Source organism: Ranitomeya imitator, chromosome 4 (genome assembly GCF_032444005.1).
Source record: "Ranitomeya imitator isolate aRanImi1 chromosome 4, aRanImi1.pri, whole genome shotgun sequence".
Lineage (NCBI taxonomy): Eukaryota > Metazoa > Chordata > Amphibia > Anura > Dendrobatidae > Ranitomeya > Ranitomeya imitator.
Window position 1 is genome coordinate 387,359,296 of NC_091285.1, and position 18,738 is coordinate 387,378,033.

General features: G+C 45.6%; 1 protein-coding gene across 50 annotated transcripts in view; it reads right to left on the reverse strand.

The window, feature by feature from the left end:
• The window catches only part of CELF2 (CUGBP Elav-like family member 2), a 671,263-nt gene that overhangs the window by 368,841 nt on the left and 283,684 nt on the right, over positions 1-18,738 (reverse strand). For all 50 annotated transcript variants that reach the window (XM_069765284.1, XM_069765281.1, XM_069765280.1 and 47 more), the window contains one exon: positions 17,815-18,011. In XM_069765284.1, coding sequence (XP_069621385.1) covers positions 17,815-18,011 — 197 coding nt within the window. The remainder of the gene's footprint in view (positions 1-17,814; positions 18,012-18,738) is intronic.

Sequence of the window (18,738 nt, forward strand, 5' to 3'; positions counted from 1 at the left end):
CACGCAGAGCTCTACTGAGTGGGAGAATGAGCCTATAGTAATTGTCCCCTGAAAGGACAATTTAGAGGCAAACGTCGCCGTGTCTAGTGTACCTCCACCTACGACCACTAGACGCTGACGTTTCCTCGACCGCTGAGGACATCTGGTGGCTAGATGTCCTGACTGCTGCCAAACATGACAGACCCTGAGTGCACAAGCGGTCCGGGACTTAGATCCCGCTTGTGACCCTTCTCTGGCCTCATGTAACTCAGGAACCAGGACCGGAGATTCCAGAGGTTTGGCGAAAGTAGGAGCCAGCCGAAACCTCTGCCTACACTGGGCTCGCTCTAACCTCCGCTCGTTAAAACGGAGATCAATTCGAGTGGAGACTGTTATTAACTCCTCCAGTGTGGTAGGAATCTCCCTAGTGGCCAGAGCGTCCTTTACGTGGTCAGCCAAGCCCCTCCAAAATATGGGGATAAGAGCTTTATCCGACCATTCCAGCTCAGATGCTAAAGTGCGGAATTGGACGGCAAAATGACTGACCAAGGACTCACCCTGAGTTAATGCCAGCAGTTGGAGCGCAGTATCATGGGTGACTTGAGGTCCTAAAAAGACCTGTTTCAGAGTGCTCAAAAACAGCGGAGCACTCTGCACCACATGATCGCCACGCTCCCACAGCGGCGTAGCCCATTCCAACGCCCTGTCCGACAATAGAGATACAATAAATCCCACCTTAGCCCACTCTGTGGGGAAGCGTGCAGCCAGGAGCTCAAGATAAATAGAGCACTGACTCACAAATCCCCTACAAAATTTGCTATCACCAGAAAATTTTTCTGGCAGCGGGAGGCGAGAAAATGTCGGAACAGGGGTGGCAATGGACAAAGTTGCTGCAGCCACGCTGGCAGCCTGTACAGCAACTGCGGTCACATCCACAGCTGAGGTTGCGCTCTCGAGAGCCGCCAACCTACCCTCCAGCTGCTGGATATACCGGAAGGATTGCTGTTTGTCTGTCATCACTAGCCAGACCCTGGCGCTAGTGTAATGTTAGGACTGGCGGAACGCACCAAGTAAGATGATATAGATGCGTTCGCAGTCCGGGGTCCACCGTGCAGGCGAAACCCGCTGCTAGTGAATGACAGACTATATGGCGGTACTAAAAGTATAAACACGTGGGTTAAACCTCACCCAACGTGAAGAAAGCGATCCTGTTAAGTCACAGGACCGCGGTACCGCACATAGAGCGCGAGCAAGTAGTCAGCGAACTTAACCCCGAAAGGGATTGAAGTCGGATTAGACCCTTGCTGGCACAACACCGCAACTCGGTGTGTAATGAACCTTATTAGTAACAAATGAGCACAAGAGTGCGTGCGATGCCGCACTGACGGATGCCACTAACCACCCAGGCTTGGGTATGGAAAGCGCAAGGCAAGCGCACGGCGCCGTACTGGCAGGCACAGCTATAGGACGCTGTGATGTGTGTAACATACAGATGGATAGTCGGGCGCTAGAGAGCTACCATCATCCGCGAGCAGTCAACAACTCTAGGGAGGGATACTTAGGAGCTTTCATCCATCGACATACATCCATCTACACACACACATAATAATTGTACACTAGCGCATGGCCGTGCGGTCATGCGCAGTTTATATAGTTGCAGGACAGGAAGTGGCCACAGAAACTTTGCCCTTCCAAGACCTGCCAAGAGGACCAATGGAATGCGCTGCAGAGCCTGAGCACATGACCCTCGATCTCCAACGGGAGATCTTGCCCTGGGCATGCTCAGTGTGCGCAAATAAGGACTTAGTCCCAGAGAAGTCCGCTCGTTGCTGACCAGCACTGACTTTAATGGCAGGAGCTGAAGAAGCAGCAGTAACTCTCTGTACAGAGCGAGACCGAGCAAGACGCTGGGACCGACGTCCTTGCTGAGCAGACTCCACTGCGGCTGGATAGGAATGGGAGACCGCAGCGGAGACGGCCCGAGATTCTCCCTGTGCAGAAGTGGGAACTCGAGACCTAACACGCCGCTTAATGAATTCGGCAAGTCTGAAAACTAACGTGTGTTTATGTGCTCCTCGCCATAAATCTTGCTCCAATACATTTTTGGATCAGCCAAGCATTATGCTTCACATCATGGAGGCTTGTCTAAAGGCACACAAATTTGGGTATCCAGAAAGTACACCAAAATTGGAGAGGAGGCAATTATATCAAGCAGATGTTACGGATCGACTGTTAATTGATATTTGAGCTGGACGTCCTAAAACTTAAGGGGTTAAACAGTGAACTAAAGCTGCTTGGTTTTCAATAAGAATAAACCTACTTGAGGGTGGAGTTACTTATCCTACATCTTAGTACTACATCTGGACAATAAAAATGAAAAAAGCATATGCAGAATGGGAGTGTTAGAGGTCGAGTTCCTGTTTCTGCACAGGGGGAATCTCGAGCCATCTCCACTGCGGTCTCCCATTCTGTTCCAGCCGCAGTGGAGTCTGCTCAGCAAAGACGTCAGTCCCAGCGTCTTGCTCAATCTCACTCTGTTCTAAGAGTTACTGCTGCTTTTCCAGCTTCTGCCATTAAAGCCAGTACTGGTCAGCAGCAAGCGGACTTCTCTGGGACTAAGTCCTTGTCTGCACATACTGAGCATGCCCAGGGCAAGATCTCCTGTTGGAGATCGAGGGTCAGGTGCTCAGGCTCTGCAGCACATCCCATTGGTCCTCTTGGCAGGTCTTGGAAGGGCAAAAGTTCTGTAGCCACTTCCTGTGCTGCAACTATATAAACTGCGCATGACCGCACGGCCATGCGCTAGTATTGTCTCATAATTATATATGTGTGTGTGTAGATGGATGTATGTCGATGGATGAAAGCTCCTAAATATCCCTCCCTAGAGTTGTTGTCTGCTCGCGGATGTTGGTAGCTACCTAGCGCCCGACTAACCATCTGCACGATACACACATTACAGCGTCCTCTTGCTGTGTTCGCCTGTACGGCGCCGTGCGCTTGCCTAGCGCTTTCCATACACAAGCCTGTGTGGTTGGTGGCGTCCGTCAGTGCGGCATTGCTCGCACTCCTGTGCATTTATATATTTCTAATTAGTTTCCTTACACACCCAGTTGCGGTGTAGTGCCAGCAAGGGTCTAATTGGACTTCAATCCCAGTTGGGGTTAAGTACGCTGACTGCTTGCTCGTGCTTTAGGTGCGGTACCGCGGTCCTGTGACGCAACAGGATTGCTTCCTTCACGCTGGGTGAGGTTGAACCCACGTGTGTTTACTTTAGTATACCGCCATATAGTCTGCAATTTACTAGCAGCGAGTTTTCACCTGCACGGTGGACCTCGGACTGCGAACGCATCTATATCATCTTTCTGGGTGCGTTCTGCCAGTCCTAACATAATACTAGCGCCAAGGTCTGGCTAGTAAATGACGGACGATCAGCGTTTACAGCGGTACATCCAGCAGCTGGAGGGAAGGTTGGCGGCTCTAGAGCGTTCAACTTCAGCTGTGGATGTTACTGCTGTCGCTGTTCAGGCTGCAAGTGTGGCTGCAGCTACCTTGTCCACTGCTGCCCCTGTACCGACGCTATCTCGCCTCCCGCTACCAGAGAAATTTTCTGGTGACAGTAAGTCCTGTAGGGGTTTCGTGAGTCAGTGCTCAATACATCTCGAGCTTCTGGCCTCTCGTTTCCCTACAGAGCGGGCTAAGGTGGGCTTTATCATTTCCTTATTGTCGGACAGGGCGTTGCAGTGGGCTACGCCGCTGTGGGAGCGTGACGATCTTGTGGTGCAGAGTGCTCTGTTATTCCTGAGCACTCTGAAACAGGTCTTTTTAGGACCTCGTGTCACCCATGATACGGCGCTCCAACTGTTGGCATTGACTCAGGGCTCGTCCTTGGTCAGCCTTTTTGCCGTCCACTTCCGCACTCTAGCATCTGAGCTGGAGTGGTCGGATAAAGCCCTTATCCCTATATTTTGGAGGGGGCTGGCTGACCACGTTAAGGACGCCCTGGCCACTAGGGAGATTCCCGCCACACTGGAGGAATTAATAACTATATCTACTCGTATTGACCTCCATTTTCACGAGCGGAGGTTAGAGCGAGCCCAGTGTAGGCAGAGGTTTCGGCTGGCTCCCACCTTCGCCAAACCTTTAGAATTTCCAGTCCAGGCTCCTGAGCCCCATGAACCTAAGGTGGTGTCACGAGCGGGATCTAAGTCCCGGACCGCCCGTGCACTCCAGGTTTGCCATGTATGCCAACAGTCAGGACATCTTGCCACCAGATGTCATCAGCGGTCGAGGAAACGTCAGCGTCTAGTGGTAGTAGGTGGAGGTGCACTAGACACTGCGACGTTTGCCTCCAAATTGTCTTTCAAGGGGACAATTACTTTTGGCTCATCCTCCCACTCGGTAGAGCTCTGCGTGGATTCTGGGGCGGAGGGCAATTTTATGTCTTCTGCCTTCGCCCAACGTCACGCAATACCCCTGGTTATGCTCAACCATAATGGTACGAGTGGTGAATGGGTCGACACTCCCCGCACAGATAACACATCAGACCATCCCTTTTACTCTGTCCATGTCACCATCCCATCAGGAGATTATATCTCTGCTCATCATTCCTGAGGGGATTGATGAGATCCTGTTGGGGATACCTTGGTTACGGTACCACTCTCCTCACATCGAGTGGTCCTCTGGCAGAATTCTGGGATGGGTGAATCATGTGGGGGTAGGTGTCACCGAGAGTGCGTTCAGGTTGCTACTACAGAGGTACCCGCAGATCTATCCTCTCTCCCCAAGCAATATTGGTCTTATGCAGACGTGTTCTCCAAAAAGGCAGCGGAGACCCTTCCGCCCCATCGCCCCTATGACTGTCCTATCGATCTCTTGCCTGGTGCGGAGCCTCCCCGGGGTCGAGTTTATCCATTATCTCTCCCGGAGACGGAGGCCATGTCTCAGTACATTCAAGAGAATCTGGCAAGAGGGTTCATCAGGAAGTCAGTGTCACCTGCTGGGGCAGGGTTCTTCTTCGTGCAGAAGAAGAATGGGGAACTACGTCCATGCATAGACTACAGGGGTCTTAACGCTATCACGGTTAAGAACAAGTATCCTTTGCCCCTGATATCCGAGCTCTTCGATAGGCTTCGGGGAGCTAGAGTGTTTACTAAATTAGATCTGCGGGGTGCTTATAACCTGATTCGCATCCGTGAGGGGGACGAATGGAAAACGGCGTTTAACACCAGAGATGGGCACTATGAGTATCTGGTGATGCCCTTCGGGCTCTGTAATGCTCCAGCTGTTTTCCAAGACTTTGTCAACGACATCTTCCGGGATATGCTTTCCACCTCAGTTGTAGTCTATCTGGATGATATTCTCATCTTTTCTACAGATATGGACTCCCACCGGAGAGATGTTGGCAGAGTCTTCGACCTCCTACGGGCAAACTCTCTTTATGCAAAGTTGGAGAAGTGTATGTTTGAGCAGGAGTCTTTACCGTTCCTGGGCTATATCATCTCCGCCCAGGGATTGGCTATGGATCCTGCCAAACTACAGGCTGTGATGGACTGGCAAGAGCCCCATTCTCTTAAAGCGGTGCAGCGCTTTATGGGGTTCATTAACTATTACCGCCAGTTCATTCCCCACTTCTCAACTCTGGTAGCTCCCTTGGTAGCCCTCACCAAGAAGGGAGCAAATCCCAAATTGTGGTCGGAAGAGGTCTCCAAGGCCTTCACTTCTATTAAGTCCCACTTTGCTAGCGCTCCCATCTTACGTCGCCCCGATGTTGATAAGCCATTCCTAATGGAGGTGGATGCCTCATCCGTTGGTGCTGGAGCAGTCCTCTATCAAAAGGATGCTCAAGGTCGGAAGCATCCATGCTTCTTTTTCTCAAAGACCTTTACGTCAGCGGAGAGAAATTACTCCATCGGGGATAGGGAGTTGCTAGCGATGAAGTTGGCCTTTTCGGAGTGGAGACATCTTCTGGAGGGTGCACGGTTTCCTTTCCAGGTCTTCACGGACCACAAAAATTTGGTGTATTTACACACAGCCCAGCGGCTGTATTCTCGTCAGGCCAGATGGTCCTTATTTTTCTCCCGGTTCCATTTTACTCTGCATTATCTCGCCGGGGAGAAGAATATTCGTGCCGACGCTCTCTCTCGCTTCCTTATGTCAACTGAGGAGGAGGAAGAGGAGCCTCGGCTTATTGTCCCTGCTGAGAGCCTGAGAACCATAGCGCCGGTTTCACTGGAGTCTGTGCCTCCGGGCAAGACTTTTGGGCCCATTAATTTGCGACCGGAGGTTCTCTCTTGGGCTCATTCGTCCAGGGTGGGTGGACACTTTGGGACAAAAAGGACATCTGAGCTACTGGCGAGGACGTACTGGTGGCCGCATATGGTCCGGGATATCAGGGATTATGTTCTGGCGTGTGTCTCCTGCGCCAAAAATAAATCTCCGCGTCAAAGGCCAGCTGGGTTGCTCTATCCCTTGCCAGTGGCAGATAGGCCCTGGGAGATGGTCGGGATGGACTTTGTCGTGGGTTTACCGAAATCTCGCGGCTGTACCATTATTTGGGTCATCACCGATCATTTCTCAAAAATGGTGCATTTGGTGCCGCTACCACGGTTATCTTCTGCACGGGCCTTGGCAGCGTTGTTCATTAAACATATCTTCCGCCTACATGGTATGCCTGACAAAATTGTCAGTGACCGAGGTCCCCAGTTTGCGTCTCGGTTCTGGAGAGAGCTTTGTCGTCTACTCAGTATTGAGTTGAATCTCTCTTCCGCTTATCATCCCGAGACGAATGGGTTGGTAGAGAGGGCCAACCAGACCTTGGTCACATACCTGCGACATTTTGTTTCAGCCAGGCAGGATGACTGGGCATCCTTGCTATCATGGGCAGAGTTTGCGCTGAACAACGCCGTAGCCGACTCCACTGGACAAACTCCATTCCTCCTTAACTATGGTCAGCATCCACGGGTACCTGTGCCTATTCCCGTGTCTTCCGCAGACTCCAGGGTGGCAGACTGGGCTGTGGAGGCACAGGATATTTGGGACCGCACTCAGGATGCCATTCGGGCCTCTAAGGAGAGAATGAGGTCCTCCGCCGATACTCATCGGCGCCCCGCTCCGACCTTTGCTCCTGGCGACTTGGTGTGGCTCTCCGCCCGTAACATCAGGCTGCGAGTTGAGTCCACTAAATTTGCTCCTCGCTACTTGGGTCCCTTCAAGGTCCTCGAACAGGTTAATCCTGTGGTCTACCGTCTGGCCCTTCCTCCACGCCTTGGTATCACCGACACCTTTCATGTGTCCCTCCTTAAGCCCGTATACATGTCCCGGTTTTCTGAGTCATCTGCCGAGACATCGGGTTCGTCTACGGACGATTTCGAGGTGAACGCTATCTTGGGGTGCAAGGTGGTACGTGGCAAAAAATATTTTTTGGTGGACTGGAAGGGTTACGGCCCTGAGGATAGGTCCTGGGAGCCTGCTGAGCACATTCGGGCTCTGCAGCTTATTGCTGCCTTCGAACGTAGCGAGGCCCAAGGAGGGGGGGTAATGTTAGAGGTCGAGTTCCCGCTTCTGCACAGGGGGAATCTCGAGCCATCTCCACTGCGGTCTCCCATTCTGTTCCAGCCGCAGTGGAGTCTGCTCAGCAAAGACGTTGGTCCCAGCGTCTTGCTCAATCTCACTCTGTTCTAAGAGTTACTGCTGCTTCTCCAGCTTCTGCCATTAAAGCCAGTACTGGTCAGCAGCAAGCGGACTTCTCTGGGACTAAGTCCTTGTCTGCACATACTGAGCATGCCCAGGGCAAGATCTCCCGTTGGAGATCGAGGGTCAGGTGCTCAGGCTCTGCGGCACATCCCATTGGTCCTCTTGGCAGGTCTTGGAAGGGCAAAAGTTCTGTAGCCACGTCCTGTGCTGCAACTATATAAACTGCGCATGACCGCACGGCCATGCGCTAGTATTGTCTCATAATTATATATGTGTGTGTGTAGATGGATGTATGTTGATGGATGAAAGCTCCTAAATATCCCTCCCTAGAGTTGTTGTCTGCTCGCAGATGTTGGTAGCTATCTAGCGCCCGACTAACCATCTGCACGATACACACATTACAGTGTCCTCTTGCTGTGTCCGCCTGTACGGCGCCGTGCGCTTGCCTAGCGCTTTCCATACACAAGCCTGTGTGGTTGGTGGCGTCCGTCAGTGCGGCATTGCTCGCACTCCTGTGCATTTATATATTTCTAATTAGTTTCCTTACACACCCAGTTGCGGTGTAGTGCCAGCAAGGGTCTAATCGGACTTCAATCCCAGTTGGGGTTAAGTACGCTGACTGCTTGCTCGCGCTTTAGGTGCGGTACCGCGGTCCTGTGACGCAACAGGATTGCTTCCTTCACGCTGGGTGAGGTTGAACCCACGTGTGTTTACTTTAGTGTACCGCCATATAGTCTGCAATTTACTAGCAGCGGGTTTTCACCTGCACGGTGGACCTCGGACTGCGAACGCATCTATATCATCTTTCTGGGTGCGTTCCGCCAGTCCTAACAGGGAGGAATAAGGCTAAGCAACAGCACACGTGAAAAAGACTTGGGTATACTAATAGGTCACAGTCTAAACATGAGTCAACAGTGTGATGCAGCAGCAAAAAAGGCAAATACAATTCTGGGATGTATTAACAGTAGCATACAGTCTAGATCACGTGAAGTCATTATTGCCCTCTACTCCTCTTTGGTCAGACCTCATCTGGAATACTGTGTCCAGTTTTGGGCACCACATTTTTAAAAATACATTAACAAACTGGAGCAAGTTCAGAGAAGAGCGACCAGAATGGTGACTGGTCTGCAAACCATGTCCTATGAGGAACGTTTACAGGATTTGGGAATGTTTAGCTTGCAAAAAAGAAGACTGAGAGGAGACTTAATAGCTGTCTACAAATATCTCAAGGGATGTCACTTTGTAGAAGGATCATCTTCATTCTCATTTGCACAAGGAAAAATTAGAAGCAATGGAATGAAACTGAATGGGAGGAGACACAGATTAGATATTAGAAAAATCTTTTTGACAGGGTGATCAATGAGTGGAACAGGGTGCCATGCCACGAGAGGTGGTGAGTTCTCCTTCAATGGAAGTCTTCAAACAGAGGCTGGGCACACATCTCTTTGGGATGATTTAGTGAATCCTGCTTTGAGCAGGGGGTTGGGCCAGGTAACCCACGAGGTCCCTTCCAACTCTACCATTCTATGATTATATGATACTTATCCATTGGATTGCACTTACTGAATGGAACTAATCCTAAGGAAGGAAACTGGGGTTTCCGAAACACGTTGATTTGAGGACAGACCCATTCATTATTCTTCAGTGTGATCTAACTGGAGGCTGCAACATGACATCACAGACCATCATCCTCCCACAACAGTACTCACTTTCCATTCCCCTGCCTAGGGCTTCTCTTCTCCAAGCATGCACCACCGAACGGGGAGCCTCCGCAGTAAGAAGCGCAGACAGGACAAGTTCATAAGAAACAACTGGACATTGGATGTGCATGAAGGTAAACCTGGTAGGTGAAGATTTTACCATATATTGTTGCTGGCATTTATCACTAATTGACGGTAGGAACATATGCACTAATCTATATCAGCTACTGAGAGCTTAAAATCTCTACAGCCCTGAATGTGTATAAATCTGAAGGTCTACATCATCAACATCATCGTGCATATATTGGATGCACATAGCATTTTATAGTGCCAGTGGACATACGCCCTACAACTCTAAAAGAGGCACTTTGCCCTGCCGCAACTTGGTGCACTATTGACTATTTACAATGAAATAATGCATATTGGTATGCGACTGTGTTTGCCTACTAATTGGATTAGGTTGATCAGGTAGTTATACACGCAACACTTGCATGAACTGAAGTATCCAACTCTGAGGTTTAGTATTTATTTGATTTCAATCCCGAATAAGAAATTTAAGGCCCTAACTGAGTTATACTATCTATGGGGATATCTATCATGACTGAATACTAGAAATAAAATATTTTTATTCCTACTCTTCCAGCATTGGAACTGAAGTGATTTACCCATCTACCCTTACCCTAGCGCGAGATCACTGTTCTTACTATTGTAGGACACATTTATAAGGGTTCCGTCACACTATACGATTTACCTACGATCACGACCAGCGATATGACCTGGCCGTGATCGTAGGTAAATCGTAGTGTGGTCGCTGGGGAGCTGTCACACAGACAGCTCTCCAGCGACCAACGATGCCGAGGTCCCTGGGTAACCAGGGTAAACATCGGGTAACTAAGCGCAGGACCGCGCTTAGTAACCCGATGTTTACCCTGGTTACAAGCGTAAAACTAAAAAAAAAAAAACAGCACATACTTACATCTGGTGTCCGTCACGTCCCTTGCCGTCTGCTTCCCGCACTGTGACTGCCGGCCGTAAAGTGAAAGTGAAAGCACGTCACCGCTGTGCTCTGCTTTCACTTTACGGCCGGCAGTCACAGTGCGGGAAGCAGACGGCAAGGGACCTGACGGACACCAGAATGTAAGTATGTGCTGTTTGTTTTTTTTTAGTTTTACGCTTGTAACCAGGGTAAACATCGGGTTACTAAGCGCGGCCCTGCGCTTAGTTACCCGATGTTTACCCTGGTTACAAGCGAACGCATCGCTGGATCGCATCGCTAGATCGGTGTCACACACACCGATCTAGCGATGACAGCGGGAGATCCAGCGATGAAAGAAAGTTCCATACGATCTGCTACGACGTACGATTCTCAGCAGGATCCCTGATCGCTGCTGCGTGTCAGACACAGCGATATCGTAACGATATCGCTGGAACGTCACGAATCGTACCATCGTAGCGATCGAAATGGCACTGTGTGACGGTACCCTTAGTCTACCTCCAGGGCTCTTGGAGTATATCTATTTTAAAAGTCTCTGTTTTAATTATATACTTTCTTAAATGACAATATAACGAGACATAAAAATATATAAAAAAATAAATTTTATTAATATAAAGTGTGACTTTATATTATTGAATATGTACTAACAGAAGAGGAAGACTATTACATAGGGTAAGAGAAGCTTTAAAATGTCCTTGGGGCTTCTGATAGTTCATTTTATTTCAGTCATTCGGGCACACTTGTACAAGTACAATTATTCATATTTCAGTCCAAGAGTGAGTTAAGGTAATATTAATATAAAGCAGAGGTAATTGATGTGAGTAAAATGTTAAAGTGTTTTATATTACAGTACTTCTCTTTGGTAAAATCATAGTAATTGAAAAATCATGTTCTAGACTAGAAAATGCATTATAAATACTTGATGGACAGTGAACAGTAAAAAGGGCAGAAATAACTTTCGGATACCCGAATATGTCAAATTTCAGATAGAAAAAAGTAGTAAGAATACTGAGGGAAAAAATAACAAGAAGAAAAATCTAAACTTAAAGTCATGGATAAATAGAGCCTATAATAAATAAATAAATAAATAATAATAATAATAATAATAATAATAAACTAATTTATAAACATTCAAAGGCAAAACAAAATCCTAAATTTCATATTGTGCAGTGGGAGCCAAACATTGTGGTCCAGGATTTTATGAGCAATGGATTTACACTATTCATTTTTAATAGCTTGAAAGTTGACATTGTAAGTAAAGTGTATTAATCCACCAATTCAGATCAGTAAGACCCATATTGAACCGAGCAGGGATTGGACTCCCTCAAGGAGGGATCACTAACTCTATTTTGTCTGTGGGCTGGCGGCAGATGAAGAATCTATATAATATTTCCAGCACTCAATTGATATTTGAAGAGGCCAAAATCACTCTGTAACTCAGCCTAAATCTGAAATAGCAGTTTTGGTCAAAGGGGTTTTGTCTTGAAGATAATCCTTGTCCACATGGCCTTTTTGGCCATCTACTATATAATTGTCTAAGGGTCACTTCCGTCTTTCTGTCCTTCTGTCTTTCTGTCACGGATATTCATTGGTCGCGGCCTCTGTCATGGAATCCAAGTCGCTGATTGGCCAGCTACCTGTCATGGCTGCCGCGACCAATCAGCGACGGCCAGAGTCCGATTAGTCCCTCCCTACTCCCCTGCAGTCGGCGCCCGCTCCATACTCCCCACAGTCACCGCTCACACAGGGTTAATGCCAGCGATAACGGACTGCGTTATGCAGTAGGTAACTCACTCCGTTATCGCCGCTATTAACCCTGTGTGACCAAGTTTTTACTATTGATGCTGCCTATGCACCGTCAATAGTAAAAACATCTAATGTTAAAAATAATTTAAAAAATAACAATATACTACATGACTCTGTGCTGTATACTACGTCGCTGTTCAATATACTACGTGGCTCTGTACTGTATACTACTTCACTGGGCAATATACTGCATAACTGGGCAATATACTACATGGCTGGGCAATATACTACGTCGCTGGGCAATATACTACATCGCTGGGCAATATACGTGACTGGGCAATATACTACGTGACTGGGCAATATACTACGTGGCTGGGCAATATACTACGTGGCTGGGCAATATCTTACGTGGCTGGGCAATATACTACGTGGCTGGGCAATATACTACGTGACTGGGCAATATACTACGTGACTGGGCAATATACTACGTCACTGGGCAATATATTACGTGGCTGGGCAATATACTACGTGACTGGGCAATATACTACGTGGCTGGGCAATATACTACGTGACTGGGCAATATACTACGTGACTGGGCAATATACCACGTGGCTGGGCAATATACTACGTGGCTGAGCAATATACTACATGGCTGGGCAATATACTACGGGGCTGGGCAATATACTACGCGACTGGGCAATATACTACGTGACTGGGCAATATACTACGTGGCTGGGCAATATACTACGTGACTGGGCAATATAGTACGTGGGCTGTGCAATATACTATGTGGTTGGGCAATATACTACGTGGCTGGGCAATATACTACGTGACTGGGCAATATACTACGTGGCTGGGCAATATACTACGTGGACATGCATATTCTAGAATACCCGATGCGTTAGAATCGGGTCACCATCTAGTTGTACATAAAAGGGAATCTGTCTCTAGGTTTTTTTCCCATCTTTGCTTTCTGCCTATGCACAGTGTACACAGAAAGCTGCCAATTAGTGGTGCGGGTGTGATTTTAACAAAATGATTTTATATAAATGAGGCTACATTCACATAAAAATATTGAACAGAGATTGCACAGACCGTAATGCCAGGACTAACCGAGGGTCTGCTGACCTGAGTTAACATCTGTATATGTGAGGCTGTTAGTTCAGGTCAGTGAATCTGTGGTGGGTTCCGGCATTGTGGTCTGTAGACTAATCATGTTTTATCAGGATTTATGTTTACGTGAGTGTAGCCTCAATTTGTAAGTATCTAATATATAATTGCCTAGAATACTACTTCCTGCAATTTGTGCCAACTTCCGTGGCTTTGTCCGGAGCTAATGTCCGGAGCTAATGTCCGGAGCTAATGTGCGGAGCTAATGTCCGGAGCTAATGTCCGGAGCTAATGTCCGGAGATAAGTGACGTCAACAGTGTCCAGTGTCTGATTGGTTGCCGCCTGCTGCGAGCGACCAATCAGAAACGTGCCGTACTGTGACACACTCCACCCGCCATTTTGGTGTGATTTTTGAATTTTTACCTCACAGCAAGTTTCTACTGCGTGGAGGCGGGCCCAGTGACGTTGCTCTTCAAGCTCCTGCCGAATTTCGTCAAAAAAATGATAATACCATTTACCAAAACTATATATATTTAGTTGTGAAGTGGTTCAGTGACATTTTCACACCAATTTTGAACTTTTGTTTGGTGTTTTCTCCATATACTGCCTATTATTTTTGTTCTTTCTTACTATTATTTATTAATTGTATTATTCTTACATTTGAATAAATAAAGTATATATGGATTCTAGACTCCCGATTCTTTAGAATCGGGCTGCCATCTAGTACACTATAATTGTGTAGCTGTACACATTTAGAATTTTCAATGTTTTCATTTTTGTGCAAGGTTATGTTTATACCCCTATGATACTGTCATCTGTATTGTGCAATTTGTGATTCTTGTATTAATCACTTTTTTCAGCATGTGACAAACAATAAAAAAACAAAATGCTATTCCTCTACAAGCATACTCTATTAGCAGTTTTATTTGGATCAATCACTGCTTTTTTACTATTCCTATGTTTTGTGTATTTTACATTTGTGCTGATTTGCTAGCTGCCAGGAATGAACGCTGAATTTTAATGCTGACTTCTAATGAGTCAAATCTGCCGATTGAACAAATGAATAGGGTCAAGCCATCTTCCATTTTATCTCAGACACATGAAATTATAGGGCACATTCATTTCTCCCCTTCCTGCTCCTTAGGTTAAAATGGAAATGAGAAATAACAAGGTTAAGCCTGATCTAAGAACGATAACAGACCTTGTAAGTCTCATGAAAGTGAAATGAAAGATGTCAATATCTAAAGCATGCAGCTCTCCTAATCTCCCGGATAAACTAACAGGATGAAGAAGGGCCGTCATCCATGAGAAAGAGCATGCAGGTACTGCAGTCAGGAGACAAGATATCTTTCCATGTAAGCCCTCTTAGAGCTAAATCCAATTCCACTGGGTACCAAATAACTATAATATCTCCACTTTTGTTCTTACCACTTTCAGGCCACTGCAAACATTCACTGCATTTGGCGATGAATGTGTTAAAGATCTAATTTATCACACTGTGTATGCCTTTTTTTCCAATTCCAGAGCAGCACATGACTATATCATTCCAAACAAGATGGTCAACTAACCAACTAACCAATCTGGGATCAAGAATGAATACAGAACGCAGACAAAGCTTAGCCTGATCTTACTGATACTGGTTGCTGCAGATATTTCCACATAACCGGCATCAGTTTTCTGCTTTACATACTGGTGTCATGCATTTTGTTAATTTTGATATTACACATTGAGGAAGTTCTGGAACCTTGAACCAAACCAGTCATGTTGTACATGCAGTCTGATCTGTGGACAGCATGAAGAAAGAGAAGCTGAGTAAGCAGGATGATATATATGTTTGTAGGAAAAGATTCAGTATAACTTGTGCTTTATGCATTGAAATCCCTATATTCTATATATATATATTCCATATAGTCCATTGGACTGTCCTATTGGAAAATAACAGCAACCTGCATGCACAGTTATATTGGGGAGACTGTCAATCACTGAGAAGGACCACCCACTGGACCCTATACATACAAACAATAGAAATTTTATTGAATACAATGGAAAGTTGGGTGGAACTTTTCCCATAAAACTGTATATCATTCTGATCAACTCTTCCTACTCTATAACACCCTGCCTGTAGATCAGATACCATTTTCAACATGACAGATTCCCTTTAACAAGATGCATCAACAACACTGTGATAAAATCCCCAAAAGGACATTGGGGTACGCTTAGTTGTGGTGTTGTAAGAAAGACACATTTAAGAAGTTATTTAGAATTAGAACAAAGCAGCGGAAGTGGTTTACCGCAATGGACACCTGATGACAGGTTTGCTTTAAGATCTTGCAGTGCTCAGTAGTATCTTCTTTAAGGCTACGTTCACATTAGCGTTTTGCGTGTTTGCGTCGGGCGACGCAGCGGCGACGCATGCATCATGCGCCCCTATATTTAACATGGGGGACGCATAGACATGCGTTGAGCTGCGTTGTGCGACACATGCGTTTTTTTTTGCCGCAAGCGTCGGGCGCAGAAAACGCAACAAGTTGCATTTTTCTTGCGTCCAAATTTAGGCAAAAAAGGACGCATGCGTCGCAAAACGCAGCGTTTTTGCGTGCGTTTTGGTGCATTTTAATTTGCGTTGTGCGTTGCGTTGCCGACGCAGCGGCGCACAACGCAAATGCGAACGTAGCCTAACAATATAGTGTATCTGACTTTTTTCTTTGAAAACATCAGTAGCTTTTAATTGATTAAGGCCATTCTCACACAGCTGTAATACAAATGCATTTAAAAGTCCATATATTGATAATTAGACCTCTCATGGTTCAACTCAGCCTAATTTAGATCGCCCATCAGTCTATATTAATCTAGCCATATTAAGGATGCAAAAATATGGCCATGTTAAGGCGAATTGAAAGTAGTCTAAAGCGAATCAGTCACCCAAAAATCAAAATTGGAAATATGGAAGGCAAACACATGCTAGTATTATGTAACATGGCTTTCCTTACTTGTGCATTTTAACCTATTTGATCATCATCTTACAGCAAACAATTCTGTTTAAGGCAGTCTTTTAGGTTTATATTGGCCTAAATGAGGGCAACATACTTACGACACCATGATTCCATCTCTGGATTACTTACTTGTCATCTTGCAGTGCTTTTCATAAAATCACTCTTTGTTGCAGCAAGAGCCCACCACAAGAGTTCTCTGCATTATGTTCCTATTCTCTCAAGTCTGTTGATATTCATATGCAACAGAATCCCCTGCCCACCCAATGCTGATTGACAAATTTTTACTTATGCACAGTTTAAGGATAAAGCTGTCAACTCAGAACAGGGCTAGCCCACTTATGAATAGATGGACAAAGCTCTCGACTAAAAGTCCCTATACACAATAAATAGCTGTCAAATGAATTATGATTTGGCTGATCATTCACCCGGCAGTTATCTCTCCTGACTCCTCTTGAGCCAATGATATACTCCTCCGGTGATGGCTTTTCATGCCAAGAACAGGATTGGTATTCCTAAATTGGACATACTAGATTCTCATCTTTCTAACATCATCTATAGGAGGAGAGTCGGGAGACCACCATAGACATTAGATTGTCAGCCAAGTACACCGATATCATCAGCTTAGAACAAAGTTAGTATAATGTGTATGGGGGGCCTTGTGCAGGCATGTACTACGGAGGACAGAGAATGAACTTCAATCCAATATTGCAGCCAGCATGCAGCCAATGGGTAAGGAAAGGGTGAATCAAAAACCCAAAAACCCCGCCTCCATGGCTGAAGATTGTTCCCTCCAAATTCAGGTGACAGTGTCCCTTTAAGTGATAAAATAAGGGTCTCTGTCACTACTTTATGTTGCCCTCAGATTCGTCAGCATACACATGGTGATAGATAGCCTTTAACAACGTATTAAGCATAGTATAAAACGTAGAAATAGTCAGCATGGTACCATGTGACACCTCTCAAACCAACAGTAAACTGAATGCAAGATCAAAAAAATAAATCATCCCTGATGCAGCCTCAAGATAAAGTGAAAAATAAAGCAAGAATATCCTGGATTCCTTTTTTGTGACAGAACCTCCTCCGTGTAGTACAGAATATTAGCTTACAGTCTCTCTTAATATTACAGACTTTGTTCATTGAAATGAGAAATATAAAAGTTATTTCTCTGGCAACCATTCCATTTTGAAATGTCACATGAAAAGTATTAAAACATGTTACTCAGGGATAAAGACCAACAACATGAGAATTTCAAGAGTCTGAAGTCAAAATGAGAGCATTTCTTGCCAAGACATACTTTGTTATTTTTATATTTTTACCTTGCACAATCTTTGGAGTTTTTCTCTAACATAAATCTAAAACAAATCTCAATGAAGCAGATATGTCCAAAGAGATCCACATGGTCAGCAAAATCATACAAGGAAAGAAATACATCCTACAGCCTATAGGAGATGGTCAAAATGGTTGTAATCCATCAACTATTTTAACCATCACTGCAATCACTCCCTTCATAACATTTACATTAGATTCTATATTCTAAAAATACTGTGGAAAAAGAATAGCAAGAACATACAATTCCAGACTAACATTAGACATTTTTACCTTTGCTTTGGGGTGGATTCTGACTTCTGTCTCTTAGAACGTTGATTTGATAGACGGCTCCATAAGGCTCAAAAAGGTCTTTGAGTTCTTTTTCTGACCATGAACGTGGGATCTGACCAACAAACATTTTAATGGCATCTGGGTCTGGCTGGTCTGAGTGATCCAAAGCTCCATTCATCTTGTTGGTTGTTCCGTTACTGAAGAGAAAGAAGTATAAAAGCATTATTAGAACTGACAGTATAAATCCTAAGTCTGGCCAAAACAGGTGCTGTCTGGAGAAAGGTCTTCATAAATCAATGAAGGTTACATCTTTTAGGCTCTGACTTACATCAGGCTACAATCAGCAATGGAGTTGTCAGAAATATCACGGATGGTGGCCAAGTCTAGACTTCAATAACTAGACATCATGTAGCAAATAATGCAGAAAATAGCCCATTATAATTTTACATTGCAGCTCGAGCTTCTAGAAATAAAATGCATTTGCCTTATTTTGCTTCAGTGGCGGGATAAAATAAAAGACGGTTTTGGTAATAAAGTCATATGAAAGGAATATGAAACACTTGGCAATCTGTCAGATGACTAATGCAAGATGCCAGTGATGAATCTGTAGATTGTGTGAAGCCTCCATGTGTGCATTAAATTAGTCTAACTTTCCCCAGAATGTTGAAAATGGCTTTATACTGCCGATCTGATCCCACTCGCGCTCTGTTCAAGGAATGAGTGAGTTTGAGAAATTTAGCCCATTGTTTGTTGAACAAAGGCTTCGATTCACAAGCAGAAGTGTAAAAAGCAGAAAACTTTCAGAATCCTGTTTGAAATGTGATGTGTGAGAACCTTTTTGCTGTCTCAAACTATTTTTAAAGCGGTACGCCAAGATGAAAACTGTTTCATGTGAGCGAAGAACATCAGTTGCAACCAAGGCAC